Source organism: Pteropus vampyrus, unplaced genomic scaffold (assembly GCF_000151845.1).
Source record: "Pteropus vampyrus isolate Shadow unplaced genomic scaffold, Pvam_2.0 Scaffold78, whole genome shotgun sequence".
Classification (NCBI taxonomy): domain Eukaryota; kingdom Metazoa; phylum Chordata; class Mammalia; order Chiroptera; family Pteropodidae; genus Pteropus; species Pteropus vampyrus.
In genome coordinates, this window is record NW_011888859.1 from 1,921,173 (window position 1) to 1,940,443 (window position 19,271).

Consider the following 19,271-nt stretch of genomic DNA (forward strand, 5'->3'; position numbering starts at 1 on the left):
TTAATAGTATATTGGGAAAGTTTTCTATGCCATTAAATATTCTTTCACTACTTCATTTTGAGAACTGCGGTGTATCCAAAATGCGTAAATAGTACAATTCATTTAGTAAATCCTTAATTGTCGGAGGCATTTATGTTGAAGTGTTATCATGAATGTCTCCTGTTCTCTCCTAGTGCTTTATAATGTGGTTGTAGAAAAATATTTCCAAATTGAAAAACTATTTTGAAGTTACTATATGGTCAAAACATATTTAAAAAATTCAAACAGATTTTTTTTATTTGAATATAATTTTTTTAAAAATTTGAGTTGCGAGTCAGGATATTCACATATCAAAATGATGCCCAGGAGACATAGAAAGAGCTTTGCAGTGAGCTTGGCAGTGACCCGAATAACTTCATTGGTCTTTATTTTCACAATAGAATAGATTTTTCACTTTATGGTCCAGAAACACCACCTCACCTCCAACTCTTGAATTAATAACTTGACATTCATGAAAGAGACTTCTAAAGGCTCAGAAAGTTTCCTGTGCGCTTCAGTTGAAAAGTCAGACAAGGTAGTAATGCAGTCTGTGTATTCTTTCTTCATTCTGTCCATCTCATCGGCTCGAGCATACTGTTAAGAAAGGGAGGAGGGCCACACTGAAAGTCATTAGGCCAAGACTCTGGAAGCCTATGAGCTTAACGTCTACATACTCTCTGGAATTGTGACATGATACGAAAGACTCTAATTTCCAATTCTTATTTTAGATACACTTGAAGTGATTCCAATTACCATGAAAAAAAAAAAAAAGGAACTAGCATAGAGGTGCAGAATTATGATGTGAAACACGAATCGTTCCATATACATAGGCCTCACATGGCAATATAATTCTTAATCAAACTATACATGTCTGTAATGTCTCTTTATTATAAGTAGAAAAGAATAAAGGACCAAACATAAACATAACAGTTTAAACACATCTGTGATCTGCCTTAATAAGCTCATGCTATAACAATAAAGCAGTCTCTAAACAGACTGTTTATCACATTTATAACACATGCACATTTTCAGCATAGTTAGATCTGAAAGACATACTTGCTTGACTTCCATAAACAACTCTCTCCATCGTCCATTTAGCAATAATAATTGCTGCTTAAGATCACGGGAAACCACCTCATCACATGTTTCAATTAGAAAATTGCCAGCATCGTTCATAGCAGTGTGTTGCTGTATCCAATGAGGCAAATTTCGAAAGAAATCCTAAACAATAAACAATGCACATTGTTGTAAACCACAAACCAAATTTCGTAAAGGGTATGAAAATGACTAGACTAAGAGAAATATCTTTGTTCCAAAATTTGTGCACATTTTAAGGTAAATCCTAAACCTCTTTCAAAACGCAAATTGTTAATGAAGAGGTCAAAAATAGGACTTAAAATGCTGAATGTCTTTTTATAAGACCATCTGTGCCTTATCTCTTGCTGAAGACAAAAATAAAAGTAACCATTTTCTGTTATTTGGTAAATGAAAAAACTGAATTTCTGTGAGTGTAAGGGCCTTGTACATACATAGTCTTCAGGCTAGTAAATACCAGTGCCGGGATCATATAAAAGACATACTATTTTAGGAAAACATAGAGCCACCTTAAAAAAATTGTAAACAAATGTTTGACCTGTTATTTTTGATTTTAAAATCTGAATATGGTACATCAAGATATTAACAAGTGGAGATAAATTATTAAAGAAAAAAAAATTTTAATTAAATATCTGGGCCAAGAACACTTACTCTAATAACATCCTCTTACTTGTTTAAGGTTACACAATGGGCAATGAATCAGTTTCCACCTGATTTCAAGTTAAGTGCCTGTGTGCATGTGTGCATGTACACACACGCCACGGTAAAAACCAGGGATAACAAAAGATAATTCAAAATCCATTTCATAAGCTATGTGTGGGAGGACTTCCTCCATAAATAGATGAGAACACTCCTGTTTCTGGCAGTTTTGTTTTCTTGGAAGAAATTAACACATATGACATCTACTAGGGCAGTGCACTGCTGGTCTAATCAGAAAAGCCCAAATCCATATGAGTATATAATCCTCATCACTCTCAGCTACACGAGAATATTTAACCTAAATGAAATATAAAATAGTAAAACATTTAAAAATTATATATCTGCCTGTATAACACAATAATAGATGAACCAGTCTTGGTGGAAAGCAGTAATTCTAATGCATATACTATACTTCTTAATGAGAGCCTGGCATTTTTAATATCTTTTACATAAAAGGAAAAATGTCAGGCTGCCATTAAGAAATACATAATCAAAGATCATTCTATATCATGCTATTTTTAATGTGACATTAAAGTAAAAATAACTTTTGCACACACACATATACAATTGTAATCAGAGGAGGAAAAATATCACTCGTACTCAGAATGAGACCCTTGACTGAGAGTTGTTAAAATCCAAAAAAGAACATCCAAACAGACAAAAGTGTGGTGACCCATCTGTTCCGCTGGTGTACGCCATCACACAGATTCAGTACTACGCCAGCCAAAGCTATTTTCATCTTAAATTGGGAAATCCTCCGAGGCTGGTGCTCTGGGCACGCCCTCTCAAGTACAGACCTTACTGTGAGTATAGCGCCCTCTGCTGTCCACTGGGTTTGGCCGCCCCTTCCAGAATACAAAATCAATAACTGACCTGATCAGATAGGGAATTCTTTTAATTTTTATAAAGCAATGTATTTCTTAGTCCAAAATAATTTAATAACCTGAAAGTGCAACAGTGCAGGCAAAGTCAAGATTCTTGAATCAAATCTGCAAATATATAACACTCCCCAGAGAACTACGCTGTGAAAGTCTCTTATTTTTAAATGGACGTGTGCTTGTTTCCTTTCGTTAGAAGGAATCTTACCTTTTTGGCATGTTCTGATTGATTCAGCATTTTTTCAGCATCCTCTAGCCAGGCCTGAAGACTAGCCACGGTATCGCCATATCGGTCCCAGCTGGCGATTACTTCTTCCAGCATGCTCCGCACACTTCTCACCTCTACTGAGAGGTTCCTCCACTGCGCGGTGGTTTCGCTCATGAATTTCATCACATTCTCAGCTTCTTCCACTGAAACAGATCAAAGTGCAGTCCTTCTTTCATATCCTAAATCCGCCATACCATTTTTTCTAGGGCCTATACGTGGGGGTGCATTTATAATTCTTTAGATCATAAATTTAACAGATGCCATGTTAGAATTTAATTCAGTGAATGCTGGGAATGTGTTGTATCTTATTCACAGGTACTTATAAAGATGAAATATGATATATGTTTAAAGTTCCTGATAGATGGGATGCAATAAATGACATATTTTTTCACATTTGAGATACACTCAGTAGATAGACACATGTAGAGTATTGGTCGCGAATGCTAGAGTTCATTTTAAGCAAACGTGGCATATTTACAAATTGAAACAAATATATTTTACAACTTGTGTCTTTACACTAACTAAAGTTTTCATTTATTTAAAAATATTCAAGTTAGTCGATTTTTGAATGGAAAATAGGTCGGATAATTGCAATTTGAATTGAAAATAGGTCGGATAATTGCAATTTAGAAAATGAATGCTTATTTTGCTCTCCCTTAGAAGATCACACAAACACATACACACACATGTATGATTATGCAGGCTAGGTGCTGCACAGCCAGGGGGAGTGAATCCAATGTTTTCTCCAGTGGCATGGTCACACATACATTCCACAGAGAAAAAAATGATTTGATCGTACTGTATTCAACATGGCAACGGATTCTGACATGAGTTTTACCTGAACCATCAGCTTTGACGTACATCTCAGCCGTCTCTTTCAAGATCTGGTATGTCACTTCATATTGTTCGAAGAACTTGCTGTTTTCTATAAAGGCCTAGAAAAGGGAGAATGGTTAGAAGATAACAAATACTGGCTTATGTTGAAATACCAAAGTCAGTTTTCTTCAGTACGTGGATATATTACCCGAATTTACCAAGCTTACTCTTCTTAAAAATATCAATTAATTCAACTGCCATAAATAACTTGATTATTCTGAAATTTTCATTGTTTCCATGCTTTTTATTTTAATTCACAATAGTATTTTATTTCTTCTCCACCCAAAGGTTTGTTATTAGAAGTTGCCCCAGAAAACTTGGAGCTAACATTGAGAAAGTATTAAATTTGGAAGAATATTGTCAAATGTCTCACTGTATTTTAGCAGTGGAATTCTGTTGCTATTTGAACAGTAATTCTAGTGAATGACGGCTCTGAGAAACTTCAGATTATAAATAAATGGCACATAGCACAAACACTTTTCGTAAAATAAAAAGTAAGTACAACAATGTTCACAGGTAGAAAAATGTTAAATAATCACACATTCTACCCATGTTATCCATGGTCTCCTATTTCCATTTCCTAGTATAAAAATTACAGATAAGACAAATCTATACCTAGATCAGAATGTAACTTACATATATAATAGAGTTGCTATGAGCAAATGGATAGTATAAAATTGAGAAGACACAAAATCCTTAGGTAAGTTTTATTATTATTAACTCCATGAATATGAAACAACTCCTGTTTCAAAGATTATTCCTACTTCTCTAAAGCAGAAAATTAATGTAATTATAGGTAACAACATATCACTAAAAGCTCCTTAATTTCTTTTAATAGCATAATTAGTTCTTATGATTTGGAGCCACTAAAATACTTGATATGTGTCGTTATTAAAAAATCCAAAATTCGTCTTCAAAAACCAGCTGCAGTTCTGAATAGCACGCTGATGAATGCTTGTGTGCACATGCAAACTATTCATAGGGCAATTTCATAGGCATTCCTAGACCTTATTGATAAATGTTCATCATATTTCAAGGTAACATTTTTGAATTACGTATATAATACATTTCATATCATTTTATGTGTATAAAGCATTAACTTATGTATCAACTATTCTCCAGAGTAATAGTAAAGAGAGAAGGGTGTGAGTTACTTGGAATAAAGGGTTCCATGATCGATACTTTATTCAATAACTTTAATAGGCTTCATTATTTTTGTATGAGAATAAAGTAAGCCCATAATAGTCTGGTCAATTCATTATTTAGCCTTATGTCTCACTCCCTTAACACCTCCCTGATCCCAAACTGGGGAAAGAGTAATTTACTATCATTTAAACTTTGAGTAATTTAACCAAACAAGCAAGTCATGATTTGATCAAAAGTGGAAAATGAAACCTAATGTTCAAGACATCATAAGAAATTGAAGAGATAAATATATTTGGGAAAGTTTAAAAAATAGTCTCCATTAAGTTTTGGCACAAATTTCATGAAGCTAATGGAAAAACGATTGTTCTGAGTGTCAATTAGGAAATTGTGTACTGGACAGAAATATGCTTTTGTTAGAGTAATTTATAAATTTATTATGAGTTAAAAAGAGAAAAGTTTATTTACAGTTTCATTTTTGGTCCAAGGGAGAAATAGATGTTTTAAGAATATTATAAATATTGTAGGGATTCATTAAAGTATTTCTGAACTTTCCTATGAGGAAAACTAGGCAATTAATTTTTAAAGAAAGATATCTAATTGTTTATTTTAATTTTTAATTGTTTCATTTCTTTTCTTTTTTTCCCCTGAATATTGACTAAGTCCATTTAGTAACATAAATTATTTTGTCTCTTAGAATCACTTTAGTAGTAATACTGCTAAATCTCCTTTTTGCTATGAGATATCTAGACACAATCTCTCAGAAGAATGCAAAAGTGAACACAAATGTATGTTTAAAAAAATAGTGACAGGACTAATTTATTTCTTTCAAAATAAGGCTTACATTTGGCTATCAAGTTCAACCAATAAGCCATGTTATCAAGAGACTTTTAAAGTTGGTGGTACTTCAAGAAAAACAAGATACCTCTCTGTGTCACTAGATTCAAAGTCTTAGTGGAAAAGAATATATTCCTACTCTCACAAGCTAAATACAGATATTATAAATAAAAAGCTCATCAATTTTACTCAAAGGGAGCTAAACCAGATAATTTAAGATTTTAAAAATCAACTTCGAGTGTTTTCATCAGAATTGCCTATTTACATTAATAAAATAATTACAAATAATAAAATAAACGTTCCTATTACTTATGTTGCATTCACAGAGTCCACAATTCCAAGAGCTCTTCTTTTCTTTTATGTGAAAGAAAGAAACGTTATCATATTTTTTTCCACAGTAAAACTGAAGCAAGTGTTAACTAACAATCAGGTCAAGAACAATTCTGACAGGAAGAACCAAACTGATCATGTTCTGATTTACATGACAGTATGTAATCTCTTATCAGTAGCAAGTGGCCTAAGTTAATTAGTAAGCATTTGTAAAGTATTTTTCAAGAATTCTTTAAGAACTTATCAACTGCATATCATAGCACCTTGTACAAAAAGTAGTAGGAAGTACATTATCTAATTCTCTAACTCTTAAAAAAAAAAGTATCTTTTTTTTCAGATGAATAAGATCGAATTGAGAGTTCAGACTAAGGAAAAGATAATTATAGAACCTTTATATCCTGAATATTACTTTGGTCATTAAATGATGTAGCAGCATATGGCTCATTACAATAATTTTTTTTAGAAACCAAGCGAAGGATTGCATTTAAGAAAGTGATTTATGATTTCATTTGAAAATTACCATGCTCTTTGAAATAGTCTATTCTAAAGAGAGTGATTTCCTTGAAAACTCAAAAAGGATGAGAGGGGCTCTATGGAGTATGAGATAGAAGAAAAACAGTATGTATCAGTCTTTATTCCTGAGAAAAATCCCTGTTATTCTATTATTGCCGTTTGTTGTTGTTGTTAAGTTTGGGAAAGACTAAGTCTTCTAGAAATTAAATCATTTATAAAGTCACATGAGTGGTAAGTAGTTGAGCCATATGACCAGTGGCCAGGCCTCCATCATCTCCCCCACCTCACCTACTCTGCCCTGATACCATCCTGCCTGTAACAGGAATAACAGCAACTTTCAGGCTGGAGTACTGAAGTGTAAAATATTGTCAAATATGGACCAACATTCAATGGAATTAATGAGTTTATGTGAGCTATGTTCTTTAGTTTGCTAAGCTACAAGAGATCATTTTAATGATTTAGTCTTTTAAGTTTTGTGTGTTTTTTAAAATCTTTTTCACAGCTAATTTTGTTAGACAGCAAAGTTCAGAACTTAAGCATAGGACTTTTGAGTCAGAAAGATGTGGATTCAAATTCTGACTCCTGCTTCTTACCAACTGGGCCATCAGGGCATGTGACCTGAGCTCAAAGACTCCATTTCCTCAGTAAAATAATATGAAAATGCCCAGCCCACGGGGTCATCCCTGGGATGGAAGATGAACCATACAAAAGACTTAGCACATGAGAAACATTCAATATCCTCCAATATTCAAACTACTGAACAAAAAAATACCTAAAAATCCTGTTTGGAAATGAAACATGAGCAATAAATAGGTATTTTTCACTAGGCGATAAGAATATTAGGAAATGTTCATTAAAACCTGCTATATTTGTAGAGTAAGTAGAAATTTTACAAATAATTTTGAGTTAAGGAAGAGTTTAACAGTTTGGTGAACTTCTCTTTCCTTTATGGAGTAGGCAGAATATACTTTTTTTTTTTCCTTCCATTAGTACCAACTCTCTACTTACATATCCTATCTTTGAGAAGTTCAAAGAGAATTAATAAAATCATTGTGTTGCAATATTAACCTGGTGCATTTCAGTCTGATTGGCCATCCTTAAATAGCTACAACAAAGATAGATTCACATGATTATCTACTGAGCTCAGAGTGTATCATTTGATATGACTAAACCCGAAAATATAAATGCATATCTATATTTAATATTTAAAAGACTAATGTAATCGCTGGAACTTAAAAATCCGGATTTTTCATTACACTCCAAAATAATTAAAAATGAATAAGGGAACAAAAACCAGATTTCACATTTTTGGACAATTGTTTCTGAGATGATTGAAGTAAATCTAGAGAGAAATTTTACTATAAACTTATCAAATCTTTTTTTTTTTTTTGAAATGCATATTGTTCATTTATCACTTAGTAAATGAAATTAAAATGTAGCAAAATACATTATGGTTCTAGGATGCCTCGGTAAGGACATGGTTTTAATAAGTATTCAATCACACCTGTTACAGAGTCACTGTGACTGGTCAGAATAGAAATGGGCTTATATTTTAAATTTATTAATTTATCATTTAGAATTTTTGATTAAACATAAATGAAATAATACAGGACTGAAATGCAATAACGATAGTAATTTTGCAAGCAAATTTGTATTGCTAATAAATTTGGGGGGGTATGTGGTTAACTAAGAGAAATAAACTGCCTTTAATAATTATAATTATCTAATTACATGTAAATGGAAACTGCTAATTACAGAACAACCTAATCCCTTTATTAATACAGGGCAACTGTTCTATGTACATGCAGGATTATCGATGCTGATAACCCAAAATATAAGATGATTTTTAAAAATAAAATTGATACAGGGACTTACAAGACAAAATTTTACTTATCCTGAGTGCACACAAGTAGCAATGAAGCTCAGGGAATACATGCTGGACAAAATCTAAAAAAATAGTTTAGAATAATTGACAATTGTTCTAAACTACTCGTGATTGGATTTTAGAAGACATGAAGATAATCTTTAAGTGTTTTAACTCTGTTTCAAGGGTGAGCTCACAATCACAGTGTGGGTATGCCATGCAAAAACTTTTTTTTTAAGCTATCAAGTCAGCCACAGTGATTCAGTATGATTAATGTGGCAAAACCTTCTATATTTCCAAAGAATATAGTTGTGTATTTCAGATTGTGGTGAAAAGCTCACAAACCTATCAAACCCATTTAACGCGCTGGTATCTTCCTATTTAAATTCAACATTAAAATGCCAGTGTCGGATTAACTGCTGGGTATTAAAGGCTAAATTCACAGGTCCTCTCATTCCTCTGTCAAAGCATCGGGGAGACTTACGATGTAGTTTTGCAGAAGCAGCTCCACCGACTCTCTCCTCCCATACTTGATGATCCAAGACTTCAGCTTTGACTCTGCAAGAACCAGCAGTGAGAGCAGACGGTACTTTAATTCTAGAAATTCCATTTTCATTAAGTGTAGTTCTGATGTGGAGGAAACAAAATGAAACCTAGAAATAAAACACCAAGAATTTACAGAATGTAACTAATGGTAACAGAACATTGCTTACTTAACCTGTTATGCCAGCACGAGCTCTTCTAAACTCTGGCTGATCAACCACTATTTGGAGATCTGATTCCTTTTCTAGTTCTGGGTTTAAAGGCAAATCATTATTGATTGAAGTTTTTGATTTAGTTCTTTCCTCTGCCAACGCATCTCTCATCTGTTTCTTTTATAAGCTGTTTTTGCAATATTACATAATGTTCCTCTCAGTACTGAATAAAAATACAGCCTCTGAAGAAACCATTTCTGTGATTTCCAGGCTCTGGGTACATTCGTGCTTACTCTTTTCAATTAATACTATATTAGGATGGTAGCATTCTTAAGCATGTGTTACAGGAGCTCAAATTTATTGTATCAAATGTAAGCATTTCTGTAGGAAAAAAATCAATTTATGAAAAAGAAAAGAAAAGAGAAAAGCACCACCAAGCATTTTAAAAAGAGAGACTTCATTTAAAGCCAGACGTTCTCTTACCTCTCAGCCATGTCCTCTAATTGGTCATGTGGCACTGGGATCCCGTTGACAGACCTGGTCCGGTAGATTTCATGGAAGGCTCTTTTGTGGGCATCTGTGTTTTGAAGCAGATCCTGAGATACAATTTAAAAAAAATAAAAAAATGTGGCAACATGTTCATAGGAGGCTAAGAAGCATAATTTTCAGCCTGTACCGATGAGTCAGTGTATTCAACAATTTGATCCTGCTGCCACATCCATATGTGGCTTGGTGCCTATCAACGGCTTTTACCTTGTACAGGAGCCTGGGGCTTGTCTCTAAGGCCCCGTGCTAGAGCCACATTTAATAATTATGGCATCTTTAAACACACATGACACTTGCACAGCGATGCATTAACACATTTTAAAGGTACATGGTCCAAAGGAAAATGTAATTACCGCTATAAACAATGGATTGGAATTTTTCTCCTTCCTTGAATTTTTGATAGGTTGCTTTTTAAAAGCTTAAAACTAAGCCCAACTAATTTAACCCTTTAATGGTAAAAAAAAAATTAGACTCTATTTTTATTTCATTTTGAATGCATGCAGACTTTCATAAAGTGATATTTGCTTGCTAGCTAAAGAAAGTCAATTATATTACCATGTATTATGAAAATACCCTTAGAAGAGTTCAGTCAAGCACAGCACAAGGAATGCCCCACAGATATCATGTGCGAAGTTTATAAATATTTTTGTAGACTGTATTGACCTCGGCAATTTGAGTAATTTATTTAGATTAATTTGAATCTCCCTTGATTTGTTTTCTGAGTTTTTCACTGTCAACAGACTTATTTACATAAAAACTTACATGAATTTCACAAGTCCTAGCCAAGAGAGAGGTGAAAGGAGATTCCTGTCATATTTTCTAGAGCTTAATTTGTTTCTCAGTAGCAGAATAAATACGCAACAGTTTATCACTCACTGAAAAGTAAGACACATTAGCCCACCAGAATGATGCATTTAAATTAATATTGTTTCTCTCACATGAGGATTTAGTGAATTGGAGAAAATAAAAGCAAAAATCATCCTAAAGCCATATGAGAAACACTTGATAAAAGGAAAAAAATGAAGGCTTTCATATTAATTAAAAAGTTAAAGTCAAACGTGTTTGTTCAGATAATTGAAATTAATTGTCAGGGGGTGGGGGTGGCATTAAATTTTACATTGTAAAAAAGCCAGGGCCAAACTGTTTATGCCCTGTTATATTTTGCTATGAACTACGTTTTGAGCTGCTTTAAATCTCTAGGTAACTGCACAGATACTCACAAGTCAGTCTTGCCCATAAAGAGGGCACTTCGTGCAGCCAAGCTGGTCAGGAGGACAGAGGACTGTCCTAGAGCGGCTACTGACTGTGCATATTTTAGTCAATGTCCGCCTCCTTTCTGTCACCCAGACACATTGCTATGGTGACCGATGTTGCCTGAGACTTCCCGAGGTGACTGCAGGGCAAACTCAGAACAGCATCACACCCAGCTCGGCTGTGTGTGTGCCACTATGTGCTAACACATGGGTGAGCCTGTGGCTGTGTTGGAACACCTAAAAGTTCATTTGCCTTCTAAGAAGCTTTCCCTATTGTAGTTTTAAACATCTAGTTCATTAAAAAAATAATAATAATCTTGGCAAGATATCAAAACAGAAACAGATGATAGAACTACAGCCGGCATGATGTCACTAGGTCCGCTGGAAAGGCAGTCTCGCCATGAACCAGCCAGATGCTGAGCACAGCATTGCACTTCCACTGGTGAGCTCACGGGAAATAAGTGAAATCTTTTAGGTCTCCCACTCTCAGTAAAGCATGACTCTGAACTGGACCCCAGACCTGTGAGCACAAACAAAGTGAAAAAGCTGATTGCCCCAAGCAAATATCTACTCTACCTTTGCCGCAGGAGATTTTTGTCTTAGAACTTAAATAAGGTGAGAATAATACTGAAGCAGAGATGCCTACGCTTAGCCAGAACCTTCGAGGAGGACTGACGTGGGCCTCGTTGATAGCAAATGCAAACAGGAGGAAGAATGCAAAAATCGCCAAATGCAGGATACAAGCTAACCATTCCAATTTTGTTAAGTATCTATGACATAATTTCAAGGATAACCACACTACACAACCATTCAAACCAAGAATGAGAAATACAAACAAACGGAATGAGAAAAATAAGCAAACAAATGAACAAACAAATAAAAACCCCTCAATTCAACTTATAAATAGCAAGAAGGTAGGGGAGGAAAGTAAGTAAATAAGATAAATAAAAAGCAAAGAGTCAGAAGGTAGAAATGAATACAAGTATATCAATAATTATAAATAAATGAGAACAGAATGTAAATTCACTAATTAAAAGGCAGAGATTGTCAGATCAGACAAACAAATAAAATAGAACCAAATAAAACAGAACCAACTACTTTTACAAGAGAGTCACCTAAACATTAAGAACATGGATAGGTTGAAATTAATGGAGTGGAAAACAACAGGCAGGCAAATAAATACTACTGAAAAGAAGGTCGTATAAGTATATTAATATCAGACAATATAGATTTCATAACAGAAATTATTATTAACTCTTTAATAATGAAACTTTCCATTTACCAGAAGATATATTAAGTTTGAACTTGAACATACTCAGTAAGCCTCATAATATATAAAACAAAAACTTAAAGAATTTCAGGGAGAAACTGACAAATTCCCATGGCAGTGGGAGTTAACGACATGCCTCTCCCGGGGACTGAGATAGAGCAAAGGGGACAACTGGGATGGCATATGGCATGTTAGGGGTGGGAGAGGCAACAGGAGGAGAAGGGGCTGCAGATCGGTGGGCCTCATGGGCCTTTTTAAGAATTTTTGGTGTTTATTTTGAGTAGATGGAAGACAGTGGAGAGTTTGGAGCAGAAGGGTGAAATGAACTCAACTGCATTTTAAAAAGATCATCATGGCCATTCTACTGAACATACCCTGCCCTGATACACTGCCTCCCTTGGCTTCTAAGACAACGCAGTAACTGGATTCCCTCCCTCACTGACTGTTCTTTCTCACAGTCTTTGGTTGGTTCATCTTCTCTTTGATCTCCTCCATTGGATTCCCTCAGGGCTCAGTTCTTGATCCTTTTTTCTTCCTTGTCTACATTTCTTTATTTAATTTCTCTAGTCTCAAAGCTTTAGAAATCCTTCTATATGCCAATGATTCTGAATATTTATCTCTAGCCTATCCCCCTGTCTTAAGCTTGTTTCTTTTTCTTACTCCATTGCATATATCCACTTGAATGCAAAAAGGTCTCATACTTACTATGCCCCAAAGTGAACTTTTGATCTTTCCTTTCAAACCTGCTTCATTGATTTTCCATCTTAACTGATGAAAACATCATTTTCCAATTGCTCAGTCCACAAATCAATAGTGTCATGTGTGACTCCTCTTTCTTCACAATCAATATCTAATGCTGAAAATCTTCACTGTCCTCAAAATATATTCAGACTCTGACCAATGCTTATCATCTCTACAGCTACCACCCTGATTTTTGTCACTACCTGGATTATTTGGATTGATTAATTGGTTCTTACCTTTTATCTCTAACTCCATCTATTCTCACACAGCAGCTAGAGTGACAGTATTTAAAAAAGTGATAATATAATTCTTCTGGGAAGAAAACTGATGGGCAAAGATGATTAGGATATGACAGAGGAAATCAACAATGCCCAAAATGCAGTTAAGTGAGAAGGTGTAAAGAAACATTACATAAAAATAGGGGCTTAGCTATAGGCACAGAAAAGATTACCAAAAAAATAAAAGAGAATATTTTGAACAATTTTATGCCAGTAATCTTGAAAACTTGGTCAAATGGACACATTCTTAGAAAGTATGAATGTGCAATACTGACCCACTTAAAAATCTGGAAGCCCGAATACTTCTAAAACCATTTTTAGGAGCTGAGGATATAAGAGTGAAAAAACAAACAATAATCCTTGCCCTTATGGAGTTGACAATAACAGTGTAAAATGTCAAGCAATAAATAAGATAAATGATTAAAGTAGTAGTTAGGATGAAGATAAATGCTTAAGAGAAAATTTTAATAAGGAAGCAGGGAAAGGGTTGTAATTTCAAAGGAGTGGCCAAGAATGTATTGACTAAGAGGTGACTTTTTGATAAAGGCCCAAAGGAGATGAAGAAGCACATAATAGGAAGATTAGTGGCAGAATGTTTCAGGTGAAGGGGAGAGAACATTCCAGAATGATGGCAAGGGCAAAGGTGAGAATGTGCTTGCCTGTTTGATGTCATCTTTTCACTGACTACCCTATTTAAAATTGTAACACTACCTAATACTTTCTGCCTTTTTACCTTCTAGTCTAACACCTATTTATTAAGTTTACTATTTCGTATCTTCCTTGTCCCACTAGCAGGTAAGTTATATAAGGGTAGGGATTTTTGTCTGTTTTGTTTATAGGGTGCATCACAAATGGCGAGAACACTGCTTTTCACAGGATAAATATTTGTGGAAAGACTAAGAAAGATTAGAAAGGCACAGCTAGAGGTAGGAGAAAAACTAGGAAACCAAATGAAGAAAGAGTTTCAAGGATGGAGGGATTATTACGTAAAACGATTCCGCTAGGAGAAGTAAGATGAGGACTGAGAATCAGCCATTGAGTGAGGATCAAAGATAACTCTCCTTGAGAAGGACAGCATTGCTAGGAAAAACTTGATTGGAATGGGTTCTGGGAAGAATGGGGGAAGAGAAATTTGAAACCAAAATGAAAGCATAGACAACTCTTTCAAAGAGTTTTGCTGTGGTAAAAGGAAAGAGAAAATGAATGGTAGCTGGAAGGGGAAGTATGGTTAAGAAAGAGACTTTTAAGATGAGAGAAATAACAGCCTACTTTATACAGAAGGGGGAAATCCAGCAGAGAGAGAAAAAAATAAGAAGGAAAGGCCTACAAGAATTGTCCTTTGGAAAAGAGCAGGGAGGGTGGGACCCAGTGCATGTGTGGCAGGGGTGGCCTTAGCTCAGAGCAGATGGTTCATCCATAGTAACAGAACTGAGGATGGAGTATTTGGCACAGATGCATGTAGGTGGGCTGAGGTGATAGTGGGGGCTGATGGAAATTCTTTTTTGACTGCTTCTATTTTCTCAGAGAAATAGGAAGCAGTGTCATCAGCTAAGAGTAAGGATAGGGGAGGAGGTGTGGAAGGCTTGAGGAGACAAGGTATAAAACAGTTGTCCCAGAAATGAAGTGGAAATGGCCTCGGGAAATGCCTTTGGAATACCAGGCAGCATTAAGGGCCCACTGGGGTTAGTCATCGTGCCTGGGAGGGTGTTTATCTCTAGCCCTTGTCAGCTACATCCATATGGGCAGTAAGCAGGCAGAGAGTTGGTTTTAACTAGGGCTGTGTTTTAACCAAGAGAGTAGGGCAAAGTGAGACATGGACAAGGGGCGACTTTAATGACTGAGCATTGGATTTAAGCAGAGTACAAAGGGAACGGATGGCGTAGAAAGGATGCGAGGCAGTGGAATGGCAGTAGGATCAATCGAATATAGGGCACAGAGGAAATGAAGATTTGGAGTTGGGGAAGTTTGGTTGGCCAGTGAGATGCTTGAGGAAGAGAGTGTGGAGGGTTCCTGTTACTGGCGATAACAAGTTCCAGTCTGTGCCTACGCAGTGATCACTGGGAGAGAAGAGGTCAAGAAACTGAGAGGCCAGGATATTGGGAAGATCATCTATGGGATAGTGAAGTTATCAAGAATAACGGCATGGGTTGTCATCCAGGAAATAAAGTCTTCGAGAAAGGAAGGAAAGTGATCCAGCTGGACTGCTAAGTGCGGTAAGGATGGGTAGAGTCTGAATGACGATTGTCATGATTTCTTAAGACCGAAAGCCTTGCTTTGTCAAACAATACTACTAATAAAAACTAAGTTTAATCACTCTGCATGTATCATACGCAATAGTTTTGTGGGCACATTTAAAGCTTAGTGCCTAAAAAGAAAACTTGGAGATTCAGCTATGTGACCTTGGGCAAGGCACATGACCTTTCTCTGCCTAAAGGTTACTTATTTGCGAAATGAGAATAATATCTATTAATATCCTGAATGTCAAATGCTTAGCAAAATTAAGTACTTAGGACCGAAACATGGCTAAATCTCAGTTATAGTTAGCTGTGATTGTTGTTATCTTTCTAGGTAACTGAGCATTAGGGTATCTGAAAAACATAATAGAGGTGTTCCTTTTTTCCAAAATAAGTATATTTCTATCTACATGTAAGTTAATATTTTAAAAAATAATGAAAAACATTGGTAGACCCACACATAAAGCGAACTTCATGAAAAAATATATTTTAAAATTTATCTGAATTCCATTTTCAAAAAGTGCTTATGTATTAAGTAATGAAAGATTGTCATGTAGTATATTTTTTAAAAAGATGGGAAAAATGCAGAAAGAATTCTAGATCTTAATAGCATATTTAACCTTTCATGACATGAGCCATAATTATTTTTAGACTGGGATGGAAAGATATTCTCAAACATTCTGGCTCATGTATTGATGACTCTTCTATTGTGCTTTATTAATTTATTGCATTTTCAAGTAAGCCCAACATATCAGAAGAAAGTAGTGATACCAAATTGATGGGCTGCTTTTTCTGTTAATGAGGAAATCTAGAATTTTAGTTACCTTAACCATGACTCAAATTTCTCACATCACCAAAGCTTAGCTTATTATAGGCACCTAATAAATATATTTTGAATAAATAAAAATTGATCTTACAATTGACAATTACATCATTTTATAACTCTACTACTTTAAGTACTGGTGCCCAGACCTAGTAAACATTCCTACCTCAGTGAAAAGACCATTCTAGAGATTTGCCTTGAACTTGGTCAGCCCCTACCTGCCTTGGCTCACTTCCTGTCATCTTCTCTTTGCATTCCCTAGCATGCAGTCCAGTCCTTTCTAGTTTTTAGTCTCAGATAACCATCATCTCTGACTCCAACCCCTCGCCTTCTCCCCACTCCTCTTCATTTCTGGTTTTATGGTTGTTTGCTGCACTTTCGCAGAGAGGTGGTTCTGGCTGCACACTTAGTGACTGGCATGGGGTCTCTCTCTCCAGGGAGCCAGAAGTGTCAGGACGAGCCTTGAATCATAGAATCGCTGAGACACACGGTCAGCATGCACATTATCCAATTTAGACTTATTCCCCATCAGGGGCTGGTGTTGGCTACAGGGCGCCATGAATTAATATTTGCTAAATCTCATTCTCTAGTAAATAACGCAGTTAATATTGTAAGACATTTTCTCTATGGTGAAGCACTTCAATCAGACTTAAGTCTGTTAGATCAACAACAAACACAGGCTGTTTCTCAAAGCTCTAGATTGGAAGCACCTTCACCAGCTGCCCAGTGCCAAAAACTGGCACATAGTAGGTCCTCAAAGCATATTTGCTGAATGGACACATCTAACTCATAATCGCTGTACATTCTACATTTGATTTAAAGCCCTAAGATGACATCTATATGAAATATTCACAACCGTTACATGATTTACATGAAGAAAAATTATGAGATGGTATTCACAGTGAATTATTAATTTGTTAAAGTGGTATTATTTGTGTAGCCCTGCTTTAGCATTTTTTTCCTGTTTTGTAATATCCTGGGACTTTCAACACGGACATGGCCCAGGCTCTCCCATGCTTATGAGAAATCTTGACTTGGTTCAGCCCCGGGAAAATCCCTCTGACTTGATCTCTTAACCCTCACCTTCAGAGAACTAAAGTATAGGCCAGCAGGCCTGGATTTTATGTGTGTGTATCTAAAGATGAAGCAGGCTCCAAAGACATGCTCCCATCTGCGAGGCAGATTCTAGAGAGTTCCGTGTGTTCTGTGTGTGTGGATGGCGATGGAGAAAAAAGAGGCCAAGCTAAGAAACACTCGGCTAAACTGTTTGAAGGTACTGATTATAAACGAAGAAGGGCCAAGAACAAACGGAGGAAGGACCCGCACTAAATGCCTACGATCCCGAAATCTTGTCATTCTTGCTTGCTGAGCTCGTCTGGGATGAGTGAGTGGAGCGGAAAGGGCCAGAAGCTGAAATTGCATGGCAACTCTATATCTCTAGCTCCAAAAATAAGATCCCAGAAGGACGTGAAACAAAATCTATCTTGAATTTGCTTTATAACTAGTCTGGAATATATAACAGACTACTTCCTTGGGGTAGTTTTAAAAATATCAATAATTTGGTAGAAATATATATATGAGCTATAAATTGGCCATATGTGCTCAAGAGGAGAAACCTCTGCTTGTCAGTTTGTTCTCCACATATACAGTAAACCCCCACCATGAGACCGTTAATGAGGTACACAAATTGCACAAAATGCAGAATTGTGTTAATGTGATGTTAATGAAAAATGGCATTTTTACTTAGATTTGACCTATCACAAAACACACAGAGGAAGTATACAAGACCTTATGCTAAGCATACTAATTGTGCAATAAGCTGAAAAAAGTCTCAAATGACTAAGATGTCATCAAGGCCTAATCCCACCATTTCTTAAGACCATCACTCCCCACCCCAACCCCACTCTGTGGCACCAGAACATAAGAACTTGGCTACTTGGCTTGTCTTCCATTGAGAATGGAGGCCGGAATGAGGTCTGGAGCCAATGACCAATCACATTATTATGCAAATGCATATTGTCTGTAGGCTTATCTTTTGAAAAATAATATGTAGCAACAGAAATAACAAAGAGAACTTCAAGTGAAAAAAATACCACAAAGCTACTGGAAAACATCTCAGGAAATAAATGTACTGGTGCTGACTGCATTAACAAGTACAGGAAAAGGAAGTACAGATCTGAAAACTTCTAAGAAGGTGTGACATCTCTGAATCAGTATGAATGGATGCCTGGAAAGCCAGAGTCAGCATGAATTTTAAATAGGCCACATCTCCAGTCCACACGGGACTGGTTTGCTGGAAGGTTTTCTGACCAGAATTTTTACCTTGTGTTGTTCACGTTTCCGTTGTATTGTGTTGGCCGTTTCCTCGTGGACCTGCTGAATCGTTATTTCCTCCCTCAGGGCCACCTCTGCTCTGTATAACCAGGCGCCTATGGTACCCAGAGGTGCTGGAAGAGACTTATCAAGCTGTATATGCCAATCGAATAGCTGAAATACAAAAGTAGAAAAATGAAATATCTCTGATACAGAAGGCAATTCCTAAATTTCCCCCAAATCATTTTATACCCTAAGTCTTTAAGTTAATAACTTCAGATTAATCTAGTAAATATCAAAGAAATTATCTGTGTTCTGAATTTAATGCTTTGAGAATGGGGAGGAAATTAGAGTTAAAAGCAAATTTTGAGAAAACTTAAAATACATTTTAGACATAGAAGGATATTACTGGGACCTTAAGCCATTTTCTTCTTATAGTAATAGCATAAAGCTTTTGCTGGAAGGGATTGGATTTGCTAACATGATCAAAGATGCAAGAGTTATATACCAGCTGATGTGCATTCCTTAAAATCTCCTACACGAGGAGAATGGGTCCAGAAAAATCAGAGTCATTTAGACATCTCTGGAGGAAGACAA

At 35.8% G+C, this 19,271-nt stretch overlaps 1 protein-coding gene across 1 annotated transcript in view; it reads right to left on the reverse strand.

The window, feature by feature from the left end:
• Positions 1-19,271, reverse strand: part of SYNE1 (spectrin repeat containing nuclear envelope protein 1) — a 145,697-nt gene that overhangs the window by 71,432 nt on the left and 54,994 nt on the right. The window contains exons 12-17 of the mRNA XM_023532164.1: positions 9,700-9,812; positions 9,006-9,174; positions 3,797-3,893; positions 2,899-3,101; positions 1,075-1,239; positions 460-612 (exon numbers count right to left, since the gene is read on the reverse strand). Of these exons, the coding sequence (XP_023387932.1) occupies positions 460-612; positions 1,075-1,239; positions 2,899-3,101; positions 3,797-3,893; positions 9,006-9,174; positions 9,700-9,812 (900 nt within the window). The remainder of the gene's footprint in view (positions 1-459; positions 613-1,074; positions 1,240-2,898; positions 3,102-3,796; positions 3,894-9,005; positions 9,175-9,699; positions 9,813-19,271) is intronic.